The sequence below is a fragment of the Panthera uncia genome, chromosome E3, assembly GCF_023721935.1.
Source record: "Panthera uncia isolate 11264 chromosome E3, Puncia_PCG_1.0, whole genome shotgun sequence".
In the NCBI taxonomy this organism is placed as follows: Eukaryota; Metazoa; Chordata; class Mammalia; order Carnivora; family Felidae; genus Panthera; species Panthera uncia.
This window is the reverse complement of record NC_064815.1, coordinates 17,898,870-17,916,716: the sequence shown is the minus strand read 5'-3', so window position 1 is coordinate 17,916,716 and position 17,847 is coordinate 17,898,870. Positions and strand designations below refer to the sequence as shown.

General features: G+C 55.6%; 3 protein-coding genes across 4 annotated transcripts in view; 2 read left to right on the top strand and 1 right to left on the bottom strand.

The window, feature by feature from the left end:
- VKORC1 (vitamin K epoxide reductase complex subunit 1) overlaps window positions 1-1,246 on the top strand; it is a 2,522-nt gene extending 1,276 nt beyond the window's left edge. The window contains exons 2-3 of one of the 2 annotated variants that reach the window (XM_049638683.1): window positions 161-270; window positions 772-1,246. In XM_049638683.1, the coding sequence (XP_049494640.1) occupies window positions 161-270; window positions 772-980 (319 nt within the window). In that variant the 3' untranslated portion in view covers window positions 981-1,246. The remainder of the gene's footprint in view (window positions 1-160; window positions 271-771) is intronic. The other variant, XM_049638684.1, reaches the window with a different exon arrangement.
- A 707-nt stretch (window positions 1,247-1,953) lies between these two features.
- On the top strand, window positions 1,954-8,292 carry PRSS53 (serine protease 53). The gene is made up of 10 exons (XM_049638685.1): window positions 1,954-3,178; window positions 4,105-4,393; window positions 4,720-4,985; window positions 5,118-5,272; window positions 5,430-5,649; window positions 6,625-6,775; window positions 6,862-7,106; window positions 7,189-7,334; window positions 7,583-7,799; window positions 8,084-8,292. Exons 1-10 carry the CDS (start codon window positions 3,121-3,123, stop codon window positions 8,101-8,103), a joined length of 1,767 nt encoding a protein of 588 aa, XP_049494642.1. The 5' UTR covers window positions 1,954-3,120; the 3' UTR covers window positions 8,104-8,292.
- A 101-nt stretch (window positions 8,293-8,393) lies between these two features.
- Window positions 8,394-17,768, bottom strand: ZNF646 (zinc finger protein 646). Its single transcript, XM_049638682.1, has 3 exons — window positions 16,884-17,768; window positions 10,296-15,721; window positions 8,394-8,995 (listed from the first exon to the last, which is right to left on the bottom strand). The coding sequence occupies exons 2-3, from the start codon at window positions 15,637-15,639 to the stop codon at window positions 8,874-8,876; spliced, it is 5,466 nt and encodes a 1,821-aa protein (XP_049494639.1). The 5' UTR covers window positions 15,640-15,721; window positions 16,884-17,768; the 3' UTR covers window positions 8,394-8,873.
- Between the last annotated feature and the right edge of the window lie 79 nt (window positions 17,769-17,847).

Below are 17,847 nucleotides of genomic sequence, written 5' to 3'. Positions count from 1 at the left end.
GGGGTGGCCCCGCCCATCCCCTGCAGGCTCCCCCTCCTTTTCCTAACCAGCCCCTTCCCCCTTGGCCAGTCCATTCCCGCAGCCTGGGTGGCTTTTTGGAAATCACCCCTCCAGGACGCACTGTGTTGGCACTCCTAACCTGAGCCCTCCCCTCCACCAGGTGGGGCCGGGGGTTTGGACTGGTGGAACATGTGCTTGGCCCGGACAGCATCCTCAATCAATCCAATAGCATATTCGGTTGCATCTTCTACACATTACAGCTGTTGTTAGGTGAGTGGCCCCGCCCATTCCCTGCAGGCCCCACCTCCTTTTCCTAACCAGCCCCTTCCCCCTTGGCCAGTCCATTCCCATTCCTTATAATCATGGTGACCCAGACACTTGACAGCAAGCTGCTCATCACTGAACACCCTGTGGGCAGGAACTAACAAGTGTTTCACTTGGTTTACTTACTATCAGAGCCAAAAGCGCCCTTAAAGACTTCCTAGGACCCCAGTTTTATGGAAAAGACTCAGAAGTTACTCTCTGGGAGGAATCCAAGGGCTGCTTCTCTTTCATTTCATGTAGAGCTCAGCAGGAAAATTCACTATTTGAGTTCCATGGATCAATGAACAGATAGGAGAACCAAGGCCTTGGTGAGGATCATCAGAGCCTCTCGGTTTGGAGATTCTTCCCCAGCAGCCCTTGATATCTGGGTGGTACCATGAAGTCAAGGCAGTATTCTAGAGGTGGCCAGTCCCTGAAGCCCATGCCTGAGCCTTGTCTGCCTTGCAGGTTGCCTCCGGGCCCGCTGGGCATCTATCCTGCTGGTGCTGAGTTCCCTGGTGTCTCTTGCCGGTTCTGTCTACCTGGCCTGGATCCTATTCTTCGTACTCTATGATTTGTGCATCGTTTGCATTACCACCTATGCCATCAATGTGGGCCTGGTGGTACTCAGCTTCCGGAAGGTCCAGGAACCCCAGGGCAAGGTCAAGGGGCACTGAGCCTTCACCCAAGCCAGGCTGACCTCATGCTCTGCTTTGGCATGTGAGCCTTGCCCAAGGGGGCCCTGTCTGTGTCCTTATAAAAGTCTGCAACCTGACCCCACCATACCCCCACACAGGACAATGGACCAAATGTGCCACACTCTTTCCTCAACCCTAGTGCCTCTGTCTCTCTCCCCAAGGACTGGTTTCCAAAGCTCCTGCCATTGCCCAAGGAGGGAAGGTTCTGAGCAATAAAATTTCTTAAATAAATTAGCTAAGTCTGAGCCATCTGTCTACGAGGAACCCTAGTGTTGAGCCTCCCCCAGTCTTGCCTCCTCTGGAGTGGAAGGATGAGTCAGAGGGAGAGTGGAGGGCCTGCCTGAGAAGGGTGGTTAGTCCCTTCTCCAGCATGTGGAGTCAGCAAGACCTGGGGCGCCATCGGCCCCTACCCCCAGGAAGCAAGCTGGTGGCTTATCCTTGCTGCCCAACGAGAGCCAAACTTTCTTTCCTGGGAAAGCCAAGCACACACTTGCAAGGGCAAAGTTCTGTCCATGCTTGCTGGGAAGTTCTTCTATGGTCTGACCTTAACCTCTCCAGCTGCCTTATCTACCACCCCCAAGCCAGTCCTGGCAGCCCTGGAGGACCAGGGACATGTTTCGAATATTTTTTATTTTTCATGATATATACTAAGCATTTACATGCCAAGCACTGCTTAAGAATATGACATGTGTTAACTCATAATCTTTATATATCCAGCTGTATGAGGTAGGTACTCTTATCCCTATCTTGATGAGGAAACTGAGGTAGAGAGAGTAAGTAGTTTGCCTAAGATTACACAGCTAGTGCTGGGGAGGGGGTTAGGGAGCCCTCAGGATTTGACTCCACCAGGGCCATCTGGCTCCAGTGTCTATGCTCTTTTTTTTTTTAATTAAAAAGAAAAAAAATTTTTAATGTGTATTTAATTTTTGAAGGAGAAGGAGACAGAGAATGAGCTGGGGAGGGGCAGAGAGAGAGGGAGACACAGAATCTGAAGCAGGCTCCAGGCTCTGAGCTGTCAGCACAGAGCCCAACGTGGGGCTCAAAATCACAAACTGAGATCATGACCTGAGTCGAAGTTGGACGCTTAACCAACTGATCCACCCAGGCACCCCTCTTTTTTTTTTTTTAATGTTTTTAAATGTTTTATGTATTTTTGAGAGAGAGAGAGAGAGAGACAGAGTGCAAGTGCGGTGGGGGGTGATGAGCAGATTTCTCATCACCACAGAGGCAGACACAGAATCCGAAGCTGGCTCCAAGCTCTGATCTGTCAGTACAGAGCCCAGCATGGGGCTTGAACCCACAAACTGTGAGATCATGACCTGAGCCAAAGTCGGATGCCTAACTGACTGAGCCACCCAGGCGCCCCACCAGTGTCTATGCTCTTAACACAGCTGCCTCTGTGTCGGGGTCAGGTTTCCTGAACAGTTGGGGCTGGCCTGAGTTAGAAGTCAGAAAGAGAAAAAGAATGCACACTAAGTGTTCTTCCCTCCTGATTGAGTCTTCCACCACCTGTAAGAAACGTAGGCACCACTGTAACCCTGTTTCCTGGGAAGGCAGCAGAGAGGTGTTGAGATTTTCCAGTCTCATTGCCAGGAAGTAGCAGAGAGCCCCAGCCCTCAATACTCAGCCCTGCACACACTGCCACTGAAGCAAGATGGGAGAAGGTATGTGAAACCCACCTGCACGTGGGCCTGGGGGAGAGGTGGGGAAGCTAAAATAGAGGGACTGGGAGGGTCTGCCCACAGTGCCCTTCCCAGTTCCCAGAGGACAACTTCCATGCTGGGAGCAAGTTTGCTCTATGTTGGACTCTAAGGTTTTTACATTCAACAATTCTGAGTTTTTCAGACAAGGCACATAGGGGCTAATTGTCCAAGGTCACTCACATAGTACATGGGGAAACTGGGATTTGAACCAAGGCAGTCTGGCCATGGCTGAGGCGCAGAGAGGGGTGGTGAATGGCCCGGGGTAACACAGTCACAACCCCAGAGCTAGGAGCTGCTGGCTCCCTTCTGGCACTTGACTCCTAGCCAACTGGGGGGCGGAGCAGAGGTGGAGCTAGGGAGACCCAGGTGGCCTCTCTGAAAACCAGAGTACAGGCGGCAGAGTGGCCTGGAGCAGCATGAAGCAGAGCTGGGGACCAGAGCTGCTCATCCTGGGAGCAGTGGTTCTCATAGAGGGTGAGCCACCCATGTTTGGGTAGGGGAGTGGTATGGTAGGTGTTCAGGGGCCACCCTCTGCCCCAGCAGCCTTGCAGCCTGGTGTGTATGTGAGGGGGCATGCCTAGGGGAGCGATGGTCTGCCTGTGGCGATGTAACCATGTCTGGCTGTGTATCAGAGGAGGTGTATGTGGCCACCTTTGTCAAAGTGGGTGTGATTTTCTTGGGCTAGATTACAATCTATGTCTGCAGTCATTATGCCTGTGTGTGTACCCTGTGCCCGTCTGCCTATCTACTTCCAGAATGACCTTAGGCAAGTTCTGGGGGCCCTTTGGCCTCAGTCTCCCCGTCTCTACATATGTCCCATCTTTCCTGGCCCAGATGTTTCTGTGCCTGTGATGGGGAAGAGGCAGGGTAGGGGATCCTTTGGTAAAGTCTCTGGTGGTTTGTGGAAAGGTGGGGGAGTCTGAGTTGTCAGAACAAGGGTGGGGACTCTCAATCTCTTGGAGCCCTCCCCCACTCAGACATGACGTCGGCCTCTAATCCTTCCTCTTAGGCATTCACGACTGAGGGCACAATTAAGCTAATGCTCTCCACATATACAGGCTGCCTCCCTGACTCAGTGGCGGGGGCTGGAGTTAGGGGATCTGAAGCCTGGAGGAAGTTTGGACTAGTCCCAAGATGAACCCTGGCCCTGCTTCTCAGACTCAGGAGTGCTGAGCACAGCTGAGGGAGGAGAATTAATTACTGAGTGTACGCTCTGAATAGGTTCCAATAAAAGCTGTTTCTTGGCCTCATATATTTTCATTCTGGGAGGGGCTGGTAAGGTAGCCACACAGTCATAGGCAAGGACCCAGGGCCCATCCCCCCAAACCTATCCCTTCCACCAAGGCTGGGCCATGCAGGTAAGGCTCCCCTAAGTCTCATCTGTGTCTCTCTCTTCCCAGGTCTTCAAGCAGCTCAGCACGGTAAGCTTTGGGGATATGCGGCCAGGGCTTCCTTAGGTCTGGCTTGGGCCTGTGATGAGGGAAGGACAGGGACCTTCTGTCATTCTGATCCACCCCTCTCCACAGTATGTGGGCAGCGTGGCCCTGGCCCCCCTGAGCCTCAGGAGGGCATCACAGCACCTGGTGAGTGGCCCTGGCAAGCCAGTGTGAGGAGGCGGGGGGTCCACATCTGCAGCGGATCCCTGGTGGCAGATACCTGGGTCCTCACTGCTGCCCACTGCTTTGAAAAGTGAGTCATGGCTGGGGTCAGAGTTTCCGACTTTTGGGGGTGGGGTGGGTGATATGTCCTCCAAACTCTGTAAAACTGACTCCTGCCCCTAGAATCACAATGTATCATTTACTGAAAGTGTGCCATGTGCCAGGTACACATTATCAAGTTAAGTTAAGCCTTGGTAGAAGATTTACAAATGAGGAAGCTGAGGTTGGGAGAGGGAAGGACCTTGCTTAAAGCTCTGGGCTGATTTTTGTCCATCTTTCACCTACCTGGTGGTGTCCTGGTTGGTGTCACTGTCCCCCTTTGCATTCAATGCCTTGGCCTTATCCCTCCCCTTCCAGGGCAGCAGTGACAGAACTGAACTCCTGGTCAGTTGTCCTGGGTTCTCTGCAACGTGAGGGGCTGAGCCCAGGGGCCGAGGAGGTGGGGGTGACCGCCCTGCAGCTGCCGAGGGCCTATAACCACTACAGCCAAGGCTCAGACCTGGCCCTGCTCCGGCTCGCCCACCCTATGGCCCGCACACCCCTCTGCTTGCCTCAGTCTACCCATCGCTTTCCTTTTGGGACCTCCTGCTGGGCTACTGGCTGGGATCAGGACACCAATGATGGTAAGTGCTGTCCCAGAATGAATCCCAGAGAGGCACTGTGCTTGCCCAAGGTCACGCAGCCTCAGCTGCCAACCATCCCTGTGCTCAGATTTGTACCCCCCCCCCCCCCACCAACTCCCTTTCTTTTGCCAGCTCCCAGGACTCTACGGAATCTGCGCCTGCGTCTAATCAGCCGCCCCACGTGTAACTGTCTCTACAACCGGCTGCACCAGCGGCTGCTGGCCAGCCCAGCTCGGCCTGGGATGCTGTGTGGGGGCGCCCAGCCTGGGGTGCAGGGGCCCTGTCAGGTCTGATGGGGAAGATGAGAAGGGAGCAGAAGGGGAGGAGGCCTAGCCCCGAGCTGGGTGCTTGATCCACAGGGAGGGTGGACCTGCTGCTGTTAGAGGGTGTCTGTCCATGGCTGGGGCTGAAGTGTCTATACTTGACTCCTTTTCCCGGCTCCAGGGAGATTCTGGGGGCCCCGTGCTGTGCCGTGAGCCTGATGGACATTGGGTTCAGGCTGGGATCATCAGCTTTGCATCAAGCTGTGCCCAAGAAGACACTCCTGTGCTGCTGACCAACATGGCTGCTCATAGCTACTGGCTGCAGGCTCGAGCTCAGGGGGCAGCCTTCCTGTCCCAGAACCCAGAGACCCCAGAGATCAGTGATGAGGACAGCTGTGTAGGTATGAGCAGGGGATGTTAGGAGTGGGACGTGTTCTGGGCAGCAGACAGAAGCACAGTGAAGCAAGTTTCAGCTCAGAACAGAGAATTGGTACAAGGCAGTCACACATTGCTGGGGGCTAACTAGGGGGGCATTTAAGGCCCCTTTCAGCCTCTAAGATGGGAACCATTCCATTTAAGGGCTGAAGGGGCAAAGATACTTCAGAACTTTGTGCATTTAAAAAAAATTTTTTAATGTTTATTTTTGAGTGAGACACGAGAGTGTGAGTGGGAGAGAGTCAGAGAGAGAGGGAGACACAGAATCCGAAACAGGCTCCAGGCTCCAAGCTATCAACACAGAGCCTGATGCGGGGCTTGAACTCACGAACGGTGAGATCATACCTGAGCTGAAGTCAGATGCTTAACCGACCGTACCACCCCGGCACCCCTAGAACTTTGTGTATTTAGAGTTTAGGTATGAAGAGGGATCTCTGAGATCTGATTGAAGGTTGTGGGGGTAAGCTGCAAGTTTCCAAGCAGGGACCCAGTGAGAATGGACAGGGCAGGCTCCCGCTCAGGATTCTGGCATTAAGTAACTAACATGTAAATGGCATGCAAAACTATTCCTGGAACGAAGTTGTATCTTGATGGTTAAGAGAAGTACTAGTGAGCCAGGAATTCTGGGGCCAGTCCAAGCCCGGAGGGGCACAGACAGAGAATGATGAGCAGGGCCACTCCCATGAGGCTAGACCATCAGGGTTTAAAAGCTTAGGCCCTCCCTGGTTTTTGAGACTTAAGTTGGCTACCTGCCTGTGGTTACTGAGCTAGAAAGTCACTTAACCTTTCTGGAACTTTGGTTACTTTGGTAATGAGGGTAACAAAATCCAACTTAAGAGGATTTTGTGAGGATTTGATAGTACGTGGGAAGCGCTTAGCACAGGCCAGGCATGCGGTGAGCACTTAGCAAGAAGGCAGATGATGTAATCTGTCTGTTCCAGCCTGTGGATCCTTGAGGAGAGGAGGTCCCCAGGCAGGAGCCCCCTCCCCATGGCCCTGGGATGCCAGGCTGAAGCACCAGGGGAAGCTGGCCTGTGGTGGAGCCCTGGTGTCAGAGGAGGTAGTGCTGACTGCTGCCCACTGCTTCATTGGGTGAGCCATGTCTCTCTTGCCTTCATGCCCACGCCTTCGCTGGCAGGCCTGCCACTCGATGCTGTCAATGATGCCTCTCTGCACAGGCGCCAGACCCCAGAGGAATGGAGCATAGGGCTGGGGACCGGACCAGAGGAACGGGGCCTGAAGCAGCTCATCCTACATGGGGCTTATACCCACCCAGAGGGGGGCTACGATGTGGCACTCCTGCTGCTGGCCCAACCTGTGACACTGGGCCCCAGCCTTCGGCCCCTCTGCCTGCCATATGCCGACCACCACCTGCCTGATGGGGAACGTGGCTGGGTCCTGGGGCTGCCCCACCAAGAAGCAGGTATGTAGGACAGGCCCATCAGCAGCTGTCCATCCATCCTAGAGGCTGTCGGGGCAGCTGGGTCTTTTCCCTTGCCCTATAGGTGCCAGCTCCCCTCAGACAGTGCCTGTGACCCTCTTGGGACCCAGGGCCTGCAGCCGGCTGCATACAGCTCTTGGGAGCGACAGTATCCCCATTCTGCCAGGAATGGTGTGTACCAGTGTTGTGGGTGAGCCGCCCCACTGTGAGGTGAGCCCCCCCACTGTGAGGTGAGCCCCAGTCCTCCAAACCTTACTCCACAGACCCCTGGCATCTTTATCCTGTAACTCACAGACCTGCCAGGCTTGGCCTCCAGACCCGCCTCTCACTTGAAATTGGGCCTTTCTGCCAACTGGCTCCCAAAGAGCCAGAGCCTCATCCCGGCCCCAAGCCCCTTCTGCCCCCACAGCTGCCTAGGGAAAAGAGGAAGTCACCCAGTGTCACCTGACTCCTGACAGGGCCTGTCTGGGGCACCACTGGTGCACGAGGTGAGGGGCACATGGTTCCTGGCTGGGCTACACAGCTTTGGAGATGCCTGCCAAGGCCCTGCAAGGCCTGCAGTCTTCGCGGCACTTCCCGCCTATGAGAACTGGGTCAGCAGTTTGGACTGGCAGGTCTATTTTGCTGAGGAGCCAGAACCCGAGGCAGAGACTGGAAGCTGCTTGGCTAACATGAGTACGTGGCCCTGGGGCCTCCCTGCTAACACTTCCCTCTCCAGACCCATTCTCTCTCAATCCAGGGAAAGATCTGTTCTGACCCAACCTCTTGCTGCCCTGGGTGGGGTAGTGGACATAATTCTGGTTCCTCATCATTGTGACTTGGAGCAGGCCTCAACTTCTTCAAACCTCAGTTTTCTCATCTGTCATAGGGGTTAAAGTAGCACCTTCTTCCTCTTCCTTCCAGGGAGGGAAGAAAAGTTTTGATGAGGCCAACCCCACCCTCCTTCCTCTTCCTGACAGGCAAACCAGCTGGCTGTTGACAGGTGGCTCTGGGATGCTGCAGACGCAGTGAGACAATTCCTGCATCACTGCCCCTGTACCTCTCCCATTCCCCCCACCCACGCATGATTCCAGGCACTGGGGCAGGCCCAGCAGCCCTGTGGGCTCTGGGAAGGAGCACGCCTGGACCGGCAACTGCCCTTAATCCCCACCCTGCAGGCCAGGGAGATGTCGCCTGTGGATGCTTCCCTACGCCCAGCTCCGCCGTCCAACGCAGGCGTCCCCAGCCTTCCCTAGTCTTCCTCCCCTCAGATATGATCACACCAGCCGCTTACTTTGAAATTTTCTTTTTTTGGGGGGGAGCAATTTTCCTTTTTTTTAAACTTAAATAAATTGTTACAAAATAGACTTTAGAAAATAAGTTACAAATTGTAGCAAAAGGCTCCCCTTCCATAGGCAACATTCCCACCTGTGGCTCTCTGAATCCACCTCTCCCTCTTGTTGGAATCTGGCTGGTGACAGCGGCCCCACATTGTGGCAGAGCCTGGCACCGGGCTTCTTGCAGGGCTGGTCATAGGGAAGAGCATAATGACAAAGGCTGGGGAAAGGAGAGCCTTCAAGGACAGGGATATGAGGAACACCTTACCCCTTCCATGGGCAAGAGGCCAGATCTGGGTCCTCTTCACAGCAGGAGAGGGAAATAAGAGATGGGGATGCCTAACTACTCCTGAGCAAAACATGGAGATCAAGCCTTTCCCTACAACCCGCCCACCCCACCCCGCCTGTATTCTGATCTTTGGAGACTTGAAGTTCAGAGGGAGAAGCTGAGGTCTGCAGGCCACTGGGGTGAAGGATCCAGAAGTGGGGTCGTGGGGGTAGGTGGAGGGGGCAAGGACAGGTCCCGTCTGCCTGCTGCTGGTGCCTTTGGGGCTCCTGGGGAGAAAGAGAGGAGGTCACTGACTGAGGCCGGCAAACCCCACACAGCTTGCACCCCCTCCCTAGCCTGCAGGCCATTCTGCTGCTACCCCCAACCCCAGAGGCCTGCATGTAAACTAATGATTTTTCCAGGCCTAACTGGCTCCTCACTCATTCCCTTGAGGTCACAAGAAATCTTTTATCCTGAAAGCCATCTTGTCAGCTCTCTCACGATACTCTCACCCACCATCCCCTCCTTCCCTGATCATTTCTGGTCAAGGGCCCGCCATCTTGGGGATACCCACCCTTGGTTGCCACTAAATGGAATAGATCTTGGGAGAAGGCCTACAGATCTCTAGAGGAGGCAGAGGACATGAGCCCAGGGCTCAAGAACAGACTGAGGAAACAGGCTGCCCCACTCCCACACAGCCTCATCCTTCAGTCGGGCTGGGTGGAGTGACTTTCCATGGAAATTCCCCCTGATAGAGGATGGGAGATAGGGGCTAATGACTGTTGTTGCCTCAGCTGGGCCTGGCTTCAAAGAAACAATTATCTGTGACTCAATCCTCCAGTTAAAGGTGTGCTGGAGGGAATGGGGGTATGCAGGTGGAAAAAGTGGTTTGGTTGGCTCCTAAAAAGGAGATGCGCAGCAGAGAGAAGAAAGGGTAAAGGGTTCAATATAGGGAAGAGACATGAGGCAGTATCAGTACCTAAGGACCAAAGGTCTAGTTTCCAAGAAGAGAGGAGGGGGACCAGAGACAAAATTCAGAGAAAGAGGGACAGGGAGCTGGGGGCCAACCAGTGACCAGTTTCCCTGGCCAGGTCAGCACAAAACACAAAGCAGTCCAATCTGGGGGTGCCTCCCAACCCCATTCTTCACCCTCTTGCTCCCTGCCTACTTAGGGAAAGAGCACCACCTAGGCCATTTTTCTCTGGAAATCATTCCTTTACTGGCTGGATCAGGAGTTTCCAGATATAGTAGACACATGGCTGCCTCCCCTCCCCAAACAAAAAGCCCATTCTTCTTTGGTTCCTGCACGGCAACTGCCTCTGCCCCTGCCCACAACCACCCCCTCCCCCCAGCCCACTGTCCAACCCACCATGCTGTTTACCTGACCCAGGAGTTCTGATCTCTGCCCTCACCAGGCAGCATCCTCAGACCAGTTTCCTCCATATCCAATTCCCCACCCTCCACTCCTGCACAACCTCTCGGAAACCATGTGACCCTCTCCTCTCACTCCTTGTCCCCCCACCCCCACTCTGCCCACCTACTCTGGAGCCCTTCTGTCCCCTGCCCAAGCCATTCATGTCCCCGTACCAGAGCTGGCCACTGTCCATTCCTCCTGGTGCTGCTGCTGGTGCTGCTGGAAGCTGATTCGGCGGCGGAAGTGGCGGGGACAATGAGGGCAGGTGAAGGGCCCTTCCCGGGGTGCATGGACTCGTCCATGACCCTCCAGCCGGGCAGCTGTCCGGAAGGCCTTGCCACAGATGCTACAGCGGTGGCGCTTAGGGTCTGTGTGGGTCCTGCCGTGGTTCTTAAGGGACAGCAGGTTGGGTAGAAGTTTGGGGCAGAGGGAACAGGGATAGAGTCCAGTGGTGTGGGCCTTCTGATGGTTCAGCAGGCTACCGGCATGGCGGTAGGAACGCCCACACTGGGCACAACGGAAGGGCCGTTCCTCGTCTTCAGCCACTGTGGACTTTACTCCTTGCCCCCCATTAGCACTCCCAGTATTGTCTCCTGGGGTCCTGGGGGGTTCTGATGGGGCCTTTTGGATTTCCCCTTGGCCAGGGAGATCCACCTCATCCTTCACAGCCCCACCTTCAGGACCTCTGGCCTCCTCTCTCAGGGGTGGCATCTGACTGAGGCCGCTGGCATGTGTGTGTAGGTGGCTGGCTAGTTCATGATGGGACTGAAAGGCCATACCACACTCAGGGCAGGCAAAGGTCTGGGCATCTATGTGGTTGTGGCTGTGGGTCTTAGTGACCACAGGATTCAAGAACTCCTTGGAGCAGAGCAGGCAATAGTGGCGGTCTGTCTTGGAAGGGCTATGGCAGTTCAAAGGGTCTTCTGAGTGGCAGTAGGTCTTGCCACAGTGGCTGCAGGAAAAGGTGTGACTCTCTTGACGGAGCTCAGGTCGGCTGTCTCCATCGTCCCAGCTATCCACTGGACTCAGACTAGGTCCATTGGACTGGCTGTTGCCAAGGTGGCAAGGACTCTTGGGGATGCTGTTCCCTGACTCATCTTCTGGCTTGGTCAGTATATGACCCTGAGGAACCCAATCTCCACCATGATCCACTGGTCCCCCATCTCCTTGCCTCCCTTCTGCATTTCCCATGTCCCAGGATACCAGTTCTGTGGCTTCTGAACCTGTTGCCCTGATGGGGCTCAGACTCTGCCCCCCCAGCCTCCTGGCTCCATCCTCCAGCTGGAGAACTGACTCAGTACCACCTGATGTGTCCTCTAGTCCCTGGTCATTAGCCAGGTTCCCCTCACTGCCCTCTGTGCCATTTGGACCTCTCGGACCACTTTTGGTATCCTCATGCTCTCGCAGGTGCTGCTCCAAAGATCCCCGGCCAGGGAAGCCTCGGCCACAGAGGGCACAGCGCACAGCTGCTCGCCGAGATAGCCCTGCTCGCCGCCGCCGGCTCTCTGAGTGCAGCCTCTGGTGGTCCTTTAGGGCCATGCTGTTGGAGTAGGTCTTGGGGCAGGTGGGACAGCTGTATTGGCCCGTGTCGTGGCTGCGCCGGTGGTTTAGGAGGCTGCCAGCATGGCGGTAGGTCCGTCCACACTGCCCACACCGGAAGGGCCGATCTTCCCGAATCAGCTTCCGAGTGCCCCCACTCCCACCCCGCTCAACATGCACCCGCTGGTGGCTGGCCAGCTGTTTCCGCAGGCGGAAGGCCTTCCCACATTCGCTGCAGCGGAAACGCCGGGGATCTGCATGGATGCGCCGGTGGTTTTTGAGAGACATGAGGTTTGAGAAGCCTTTGGAGCAGGCCTGGCAGCCAAAGTGTCCAGTCTGGTGGCTCTGCCGGTGATTGATGAGGCTGCCAGCATGCTTGTACGACCGGCCGCACACCTCACAGCTGAAGGGCCGCTCAGAGCTGGCCTCAGTCTGGCAGCTCTTCTCTGCAGTCTCCAACCTTGGCTCCACCTCCTCCCCCTTCACAGCGGCCTCCTCCCACTCCTCCTCTTTCACCCTTGCCACCTCCTCCAAGGGTTCCACTTTAAGTTCCTCCTGAAACTTTCCCACATCTGCCTGCCCCAGCCCTTCTTCTGCCATGTTCTGGGGCTCGCTGCTGCCTCCTGCCTCTGGCACGGGCCCCACTTGGGGCTCAGAGCCTTTGCAGCGGGGGTGGTTTCGTAGATGATTACGGTAGGCAGCCAGGTTGGGGTAGCAGCGGGAGCAGACAGGGCAGATGAAATCTCCAGTCTGATGGATCTTGCGGTGGTTCACCAGGCTGCCCCCATGGCGGTAGGTCTTGCCACACTGGTTGCAGCGGAAGGGGCGGGGTTGGGCCTCCAGCGAACTTTCCCCACCTTGCATGCAAAGGTTGTCTACAACCATGGCACCTATTCCCTCTCCAGACTTTGTGTCCCCACCCTCCCCAGAGAGGCAGGCCACTGTGTCCTCAAAGACATGGTCATGGTCTGCAACCCTTCCCATAGCATCACCTGACTCTAAGTGGCTGGGAGACTTGTCTATGGTGTTCCCAGAACTCTGACTTTGGTGGTGACGCTCCAAGCTCCCTAGGTCATCATAGGTCTGACCACAGCAGCCACAGATGTGCCCATAGCCAGCTCCATCCAGTGCCTCCACTTCCCGCTGCAGCTGATTCAACAGCTCTGCTTCTGAGAGCTGCAGTGGAGGGCTACGGGTGGAGGCTGCCCCTGATGCTCCTTCCTCTTCCCCCTCCTCCTCTGAACCCTCAGTCATGCCAGAGGAGTCATGAGCTTGGCGCCGGTGAAGCCTGTAACCGGCCCGTCCTGGGAAGATCATGCCACAAAGGCAGCAGAGGAAAGGCTGTGCGGGGGCTGCCTCCCCGGGCCCATGGTTCTGGAAGTGGCTGCGCAGGGCAGGCAGTGAGTCAAACTCCTTCGGGCAGAGAGAGCACTGATAGATGCCTGGGGGGTGGCAGGGCCTATGGCTCAGCAGGCCAGTGACATGAGGGAAAGAATGCCCACAGTCAGAACACGTGTGGGAGACCTCAGCCGGCCAGCTAGTGACAGCTTCAGGAGAGTGGCAAGAGGAGCTGGGCTGGTCAGTGGCTAGTTTCTGGTCTTCACCCACCCCACTGAGATCATCACAGAAGCGAGTCCCATTGCTTTCCTCATCATCTGGGATGTCCAAGTTGTCAAGGAAACAAGCCTCCTTCTTTTCCAGTCCTTCCTCAGTACCTCTGCTCTCTTTATCACCCTGGAAACAGGCCTCATCCCTCTCAAGCCCACATCTATCCCTTTCAGTGTCAGCCTGCAAACAGCCCCCATCACTTTCCAAGTTGCCTTGGGCTACATTAGGACTTCCCCCTGAAGGGTCTTGCAGACAGTCCAGGCCCTTACTGTTTTCCACCAACTCCTGGGCCCAGCTCCCACCAGATGGGATTTTGGCTTCTCCCCCACTGCCAGCACTGCTAGCTCGCCTCCGGTGCTGCTTGCTCCACCGCCCACTGTGGCGTCGCAAATGGTTCTTCATGGCGGCCATAGTGTGGAAGTGCTTGGCACAGGCCCCACAACTGAAGTCCCCCGTCTGGTGGGTCTGCCTGTGGTTGATAAGGCTGCCTGAGTGACGATAGCTCTTTCCACAATCTTGGCATGCGAAAGCCCGAGGAGGGGACACCCTAGTCTCTGTCTTGCTGTCTTCCCTTTCCCCATGGGTCCGGCCATGAAGTTCAAGGCTCTCAGCGTCTTCAAAGAGCATCCCACACATGCTACATATCTGTGGTGCTGTCCTATCAGCTGCTGGGGGGACATCAGTGGTCTCCTCTTTGTGTTTGCACCCATGCCCCTGATCAGTGGGTGGGGCTGCCTCTGCTTCCATGGGGTCAGGCGGGAGCTCTACCTTGAGGTGGCTGGGGGGACCCTCAGCCCCTGGGCCTGCGCTGCGGCGAGCAGCTTTGCAATGTACCCGCACATGGTTCCGCAGGGCCATAAGGTTAGGATACTTGCGGGGACAGAGTGAGCACTGGTACTCTCCTGTCCGATGGCTGTGGCGGTGGTTCACCAGGCTCCCCCGGTGGCGGTAAGCCCGACCACACTCATCACACTTATAGGGGCGGTGGTCCAGGGTGGTGGTGGGGACCTCTTCATCTTTGTGGGTGGTATCAGCCAGATGCAGGGGAGCTGGTGGCACTGATGGCTGCCCGTCCTCCCCAGCTCCTTGCCGGGGTCTGTGATGAGCCCGCACATGGTTTTTGAGGGCAGCTGCATTGAACAGCTGCTTGGAACAGATGGAGCAGGGGTAGACACCAGTCTGGTGGCTCTTGCGATGGTTGATGAGGCTCCCAGCATGGCGGTAAGTACGGCCACAGTCTCCACAACGGAAAGGCCGATACTCCTCTAGGCCACTGTCCTCTAGCTCCCCAGAGGTGCTGAGCTCCCCAGAGCAGTTCAGCGTCTGTGTACTAGGGAGCTGATCCTGGCTGCTCTCATCTGTGTGCCCGTTGGTGGTGGGCATCTCTTTCTCTTCCCATAGCCGCTCTTGCCTTTCACCCTCATGGGACTGTTGGTGTTCCAGCAGCTCTCGGGGGATCCTAAAGGCACGGGGACAGTGGGGACACTGGTAAGGCTGATACTGGGCATGGAGTCGGGAGTGGTTCTTCAGAGCCATGAGGTTAGAGAACTCTTTGAAGCAGATGGTACAAGGGTAGATGCCCAAGGTGTGGCTCTGGCGGTGGTTCGTGAGGCTCCCAGCATGCTTGTATGTCTTGCCACATTGACTGCACTTGTACCGCCGTTCTTCCTCAGCAGGAGGGGACTGAGTGGGCTCCTGGCCCCCTGTGAAATTCACCACCGATTCAGCCAAATACTGTTCCAAATTGCTAAGGAGGGTGCTGGCTGGGGTGGGGAGCGGGGTGGCTCTGGTAGAATTGGTAGTGGGCCCCCAGCGCTCTGCACCCTCCTCTGAATCTGGCTGGCTTTCCCAGCCTTCTCTTTGTCGGGTGGGTGGATCTTCCCAAGTGCTCAAAGCTGCCCTGGGGTCAAGCCCAGACTCACAGCCAAAGGTCTCTTCCTCATGTTTTTTCTGGCTTGTCCAGCTTTCCCCAGGGCTGAGCCTGTGGTCCCTGGAGTCAGAGGATGCTGTCTCCCCTTGAAGATGTGGAATGACTTCCTTGGAGCGGGGAGGCCGGCGCCTACGGCGGCCCTCCGGAGCATGAGTCCTCATGTGGCTCTTGAGGGCCACGGGATTGGTAAAGTCCTTGCCACAGGTGGTACAGGGGAAAAGTCCAGTCTCGTGGGTCCGGCGGTGGTTGACCAAGCTCCCTGGGTGACGGTAGCCCCGCCCACACTGCTGACAGCGGTAGGGCCGAGGGATGCTGTCTGCCTCCTCACTGTCCTGCTTGGAAGATGGATGGAGCAGCTCGCGGTGCCGGGACAGTTCCGGAAGACTAGGAAAGTGGCGCTGACAGTCAGAGCAGCTGAGTGAGGTGGGCACGTCCTCCATGGGGCAGTGTGGCAGAAACCTGGAGGTTCAGGAAGAGCAGGCAGGTGACAGCAGCATCTTCCTCTGGTGGAGGGGCCAAGGCCTAGGAAGAGGGGGTGGTGGTCAGAAGGAAGACCTGAATTAACTTTGCCTCTTGGCTCTATAAGCAGCAAGATCATCAGAGGTCACAGAAATGTTCCCCAAGCAGTAATGCCCAGGAACTTGCTTTCTCTTGGATTTAAGGCCTCCTGCACATAAGCTCCCCAAATATGAGAGCTCCCCTAGGCCTAACTCATCCTAGAGGTATAGATAAGAAAACTAAAGTCTAGAGGGATGCAACCTACCACAGACCTACCAACCTACCTCTGTTCATCAGACCAAATCCACAAAATCTAACCTTCTCCTCTCTATAATTCTGGAACAACCAACCAACCTACCTCCTGTGACATATTAAAAGGAAACCTAAAACTTTTCTAGGACCTTCAATGTGAGAAGTCTAATTCTCTCTCCTTGATCCCTCAGCTAAACAGAGTAGCCTAGAGACACTGAAAAGCAGCCTTCTTCTCCAGTTGACAGCTGAGGATGTGAGAGGTGGGGGCTTAAAGCCCTCTTCAGAGAATGGGCTGGCCTGTTCCCTCACCTCCCCTATTCCTTTCAGGGTCACAAAGTCTCTTTTCTAAAAGACTCTCTTGGCCACTTCCTTCACCTACTTCCCCTGAGTCCAAATCATCTTCTATCTTGGAAATTCCAACCCATTTCTGGTTGCTCTTCACCCCCTACCTTTTTTCTTTCCTACACCTCCTCACTATACCCTCACCATCCCTTCTTATTTTTTCTATCTTCTCTCAAAATACTTATGACAACAACGCATGCTGAGCATTACCATGTGCGGAGAACTGTGCTAAGTAAAGAACGTTCGTTGTGTCACTTAATCCTCACAACACCCTGCAGTGCCTCCTTAGTCCAGTTTACACAGAAGCAAACCCACTGACTCAGGCAATTTTTTTCCCAAAGCCCTTACTCTTCCCATAGTAGGCCCCCATGTCTCCTGTATCACATTGGCCTTCGCTGACTCTTGATTCTTCACTCCCATGGGATCCCTGTATGTACAACTCATATCTCCGGATCTAAAGCCCCTCCAAACCTGCTCCTCGACTTCTCAACTCACAAAGCCCCTTCGCTTGAGCCCCTTCTCCTGATCAACCACCAACCAGGTCTTCTCGCCTCACTCATCTCCTCGGCCAATTTCTTCTCAGGACCCCTACCTCACTCGGGTGGCCCCTTTTCGTTCCCGCCGCGGATGAGTCCGTTGGGGACCGCGAACGGGAGCGCGCCTGCGCACTGGGACCCTCACCCTAACTGCAGCCGCGCGCCCCAAGGGGTGGCTGTGGGGGGGCTCTCGCGCTCCCACAGACGCACACTCCGCCAGGGCTCCTGGGAGGTGGGAAGGGAGGGGAAAAGGGAAAGGGGAAAACGGAGAAGGAAGGAGGTAGAGGAAAGAAGGCGCAGCTGGCTCGAGCCAGGAGTCTACCCCCAGCTCCGCGGACACTTCCTATTGTTACTAGGAAACAGGAAGTGTCCTAGCCGCAAAAGGTTCCCCCCGAAACCTCTGCCTGGAGAACACTTCCTGTGCCGCCTCCAAGCAGCAGTTGTACACAGACACACTTCCGGGGCTAAGGGAGAGGTAGCTGAAACGCGACTCTGACCCCGCCCACGAGGGTCAAAATTCTGCGTTGCTTTGCATTAGTCTAAGCCACGCTTCCGGCAAGAGCTGCGAAAATCGTTCCGGTGCATATTGGCTGAAAGCAGAAGAGGAAAAAAAAGGGTTCTGCTGTTCTGGCCTCAGTACTTTGGCGACACTTTTCGTGGAGCTCCCTGAAAACAACTTCCCAAGACAGATGGAGGGAGCTTCATTCACTCCTCGCTACTGAGGGAGATGTGGTGGAATATAAGTGGATTTCGGTGCTACAAAGCTTGCGCATGGCCCTTCTGTATTCCCGCCTTCCAGTTCTTGGTGATCTGGCCCCAAGATAGCAATAATCCGGTATATGCCGTAAACCTGTCTGGCGTCCTCTGGCGTTAGCACCCACAGAGACCCCTTTCAAGATGTTGCTCCGCCACTTTCACCTGCAGTGCTCGGGTAAACTTTGCCTTCCTCCCTAGCTGGGAAAGCTCCCTCCCACTTCCGCTTTCCGGCCCCGCCTCTCCCTCCCCCTCCTCCTCCCCCCC

Excerpts from the sequence above, each read along its gene's own strand:
- PRSS53 (XM_049638685.1), top strand. The coding sequence starts at position 3,121 with ATGAAGCAGAGCTGGGGACCAGAGCTGCTCATCCTGGGAGCAGTGGTT. Across the intron at positions 4,394-4,719 it reads GCTGCCCACTGCTTTGAAAA|GGCAGCAGTGACAGAACTGA; the intron begins GTGAGTCATGGC and ends CTCCCCTTCCAG. Across the intron at positions 7,335-7,582 it reads GTGAGCCGCCCCACTGTGAG|GGCCTGTCTGGGGCACCACT; the intron begins GTGAGCCCCCCC and ends GACTCCTGACAG.
- ZNF646 (XM_049638682.1), bottom strand. The coding sequence starts at position 15,639 with ATGGAGGACGTGCCCACCTCACTCAGCTGCTCTGACTGTCAGCGCCAC. Across the intron at positions 8,996-10,295 it reads ATGGACAGTGGCCAGCTCTG|GAGCCCCAAAGGCACCAGCA; the intron begins GTACGGGGACAT and ends CTTTCTCCCCAG.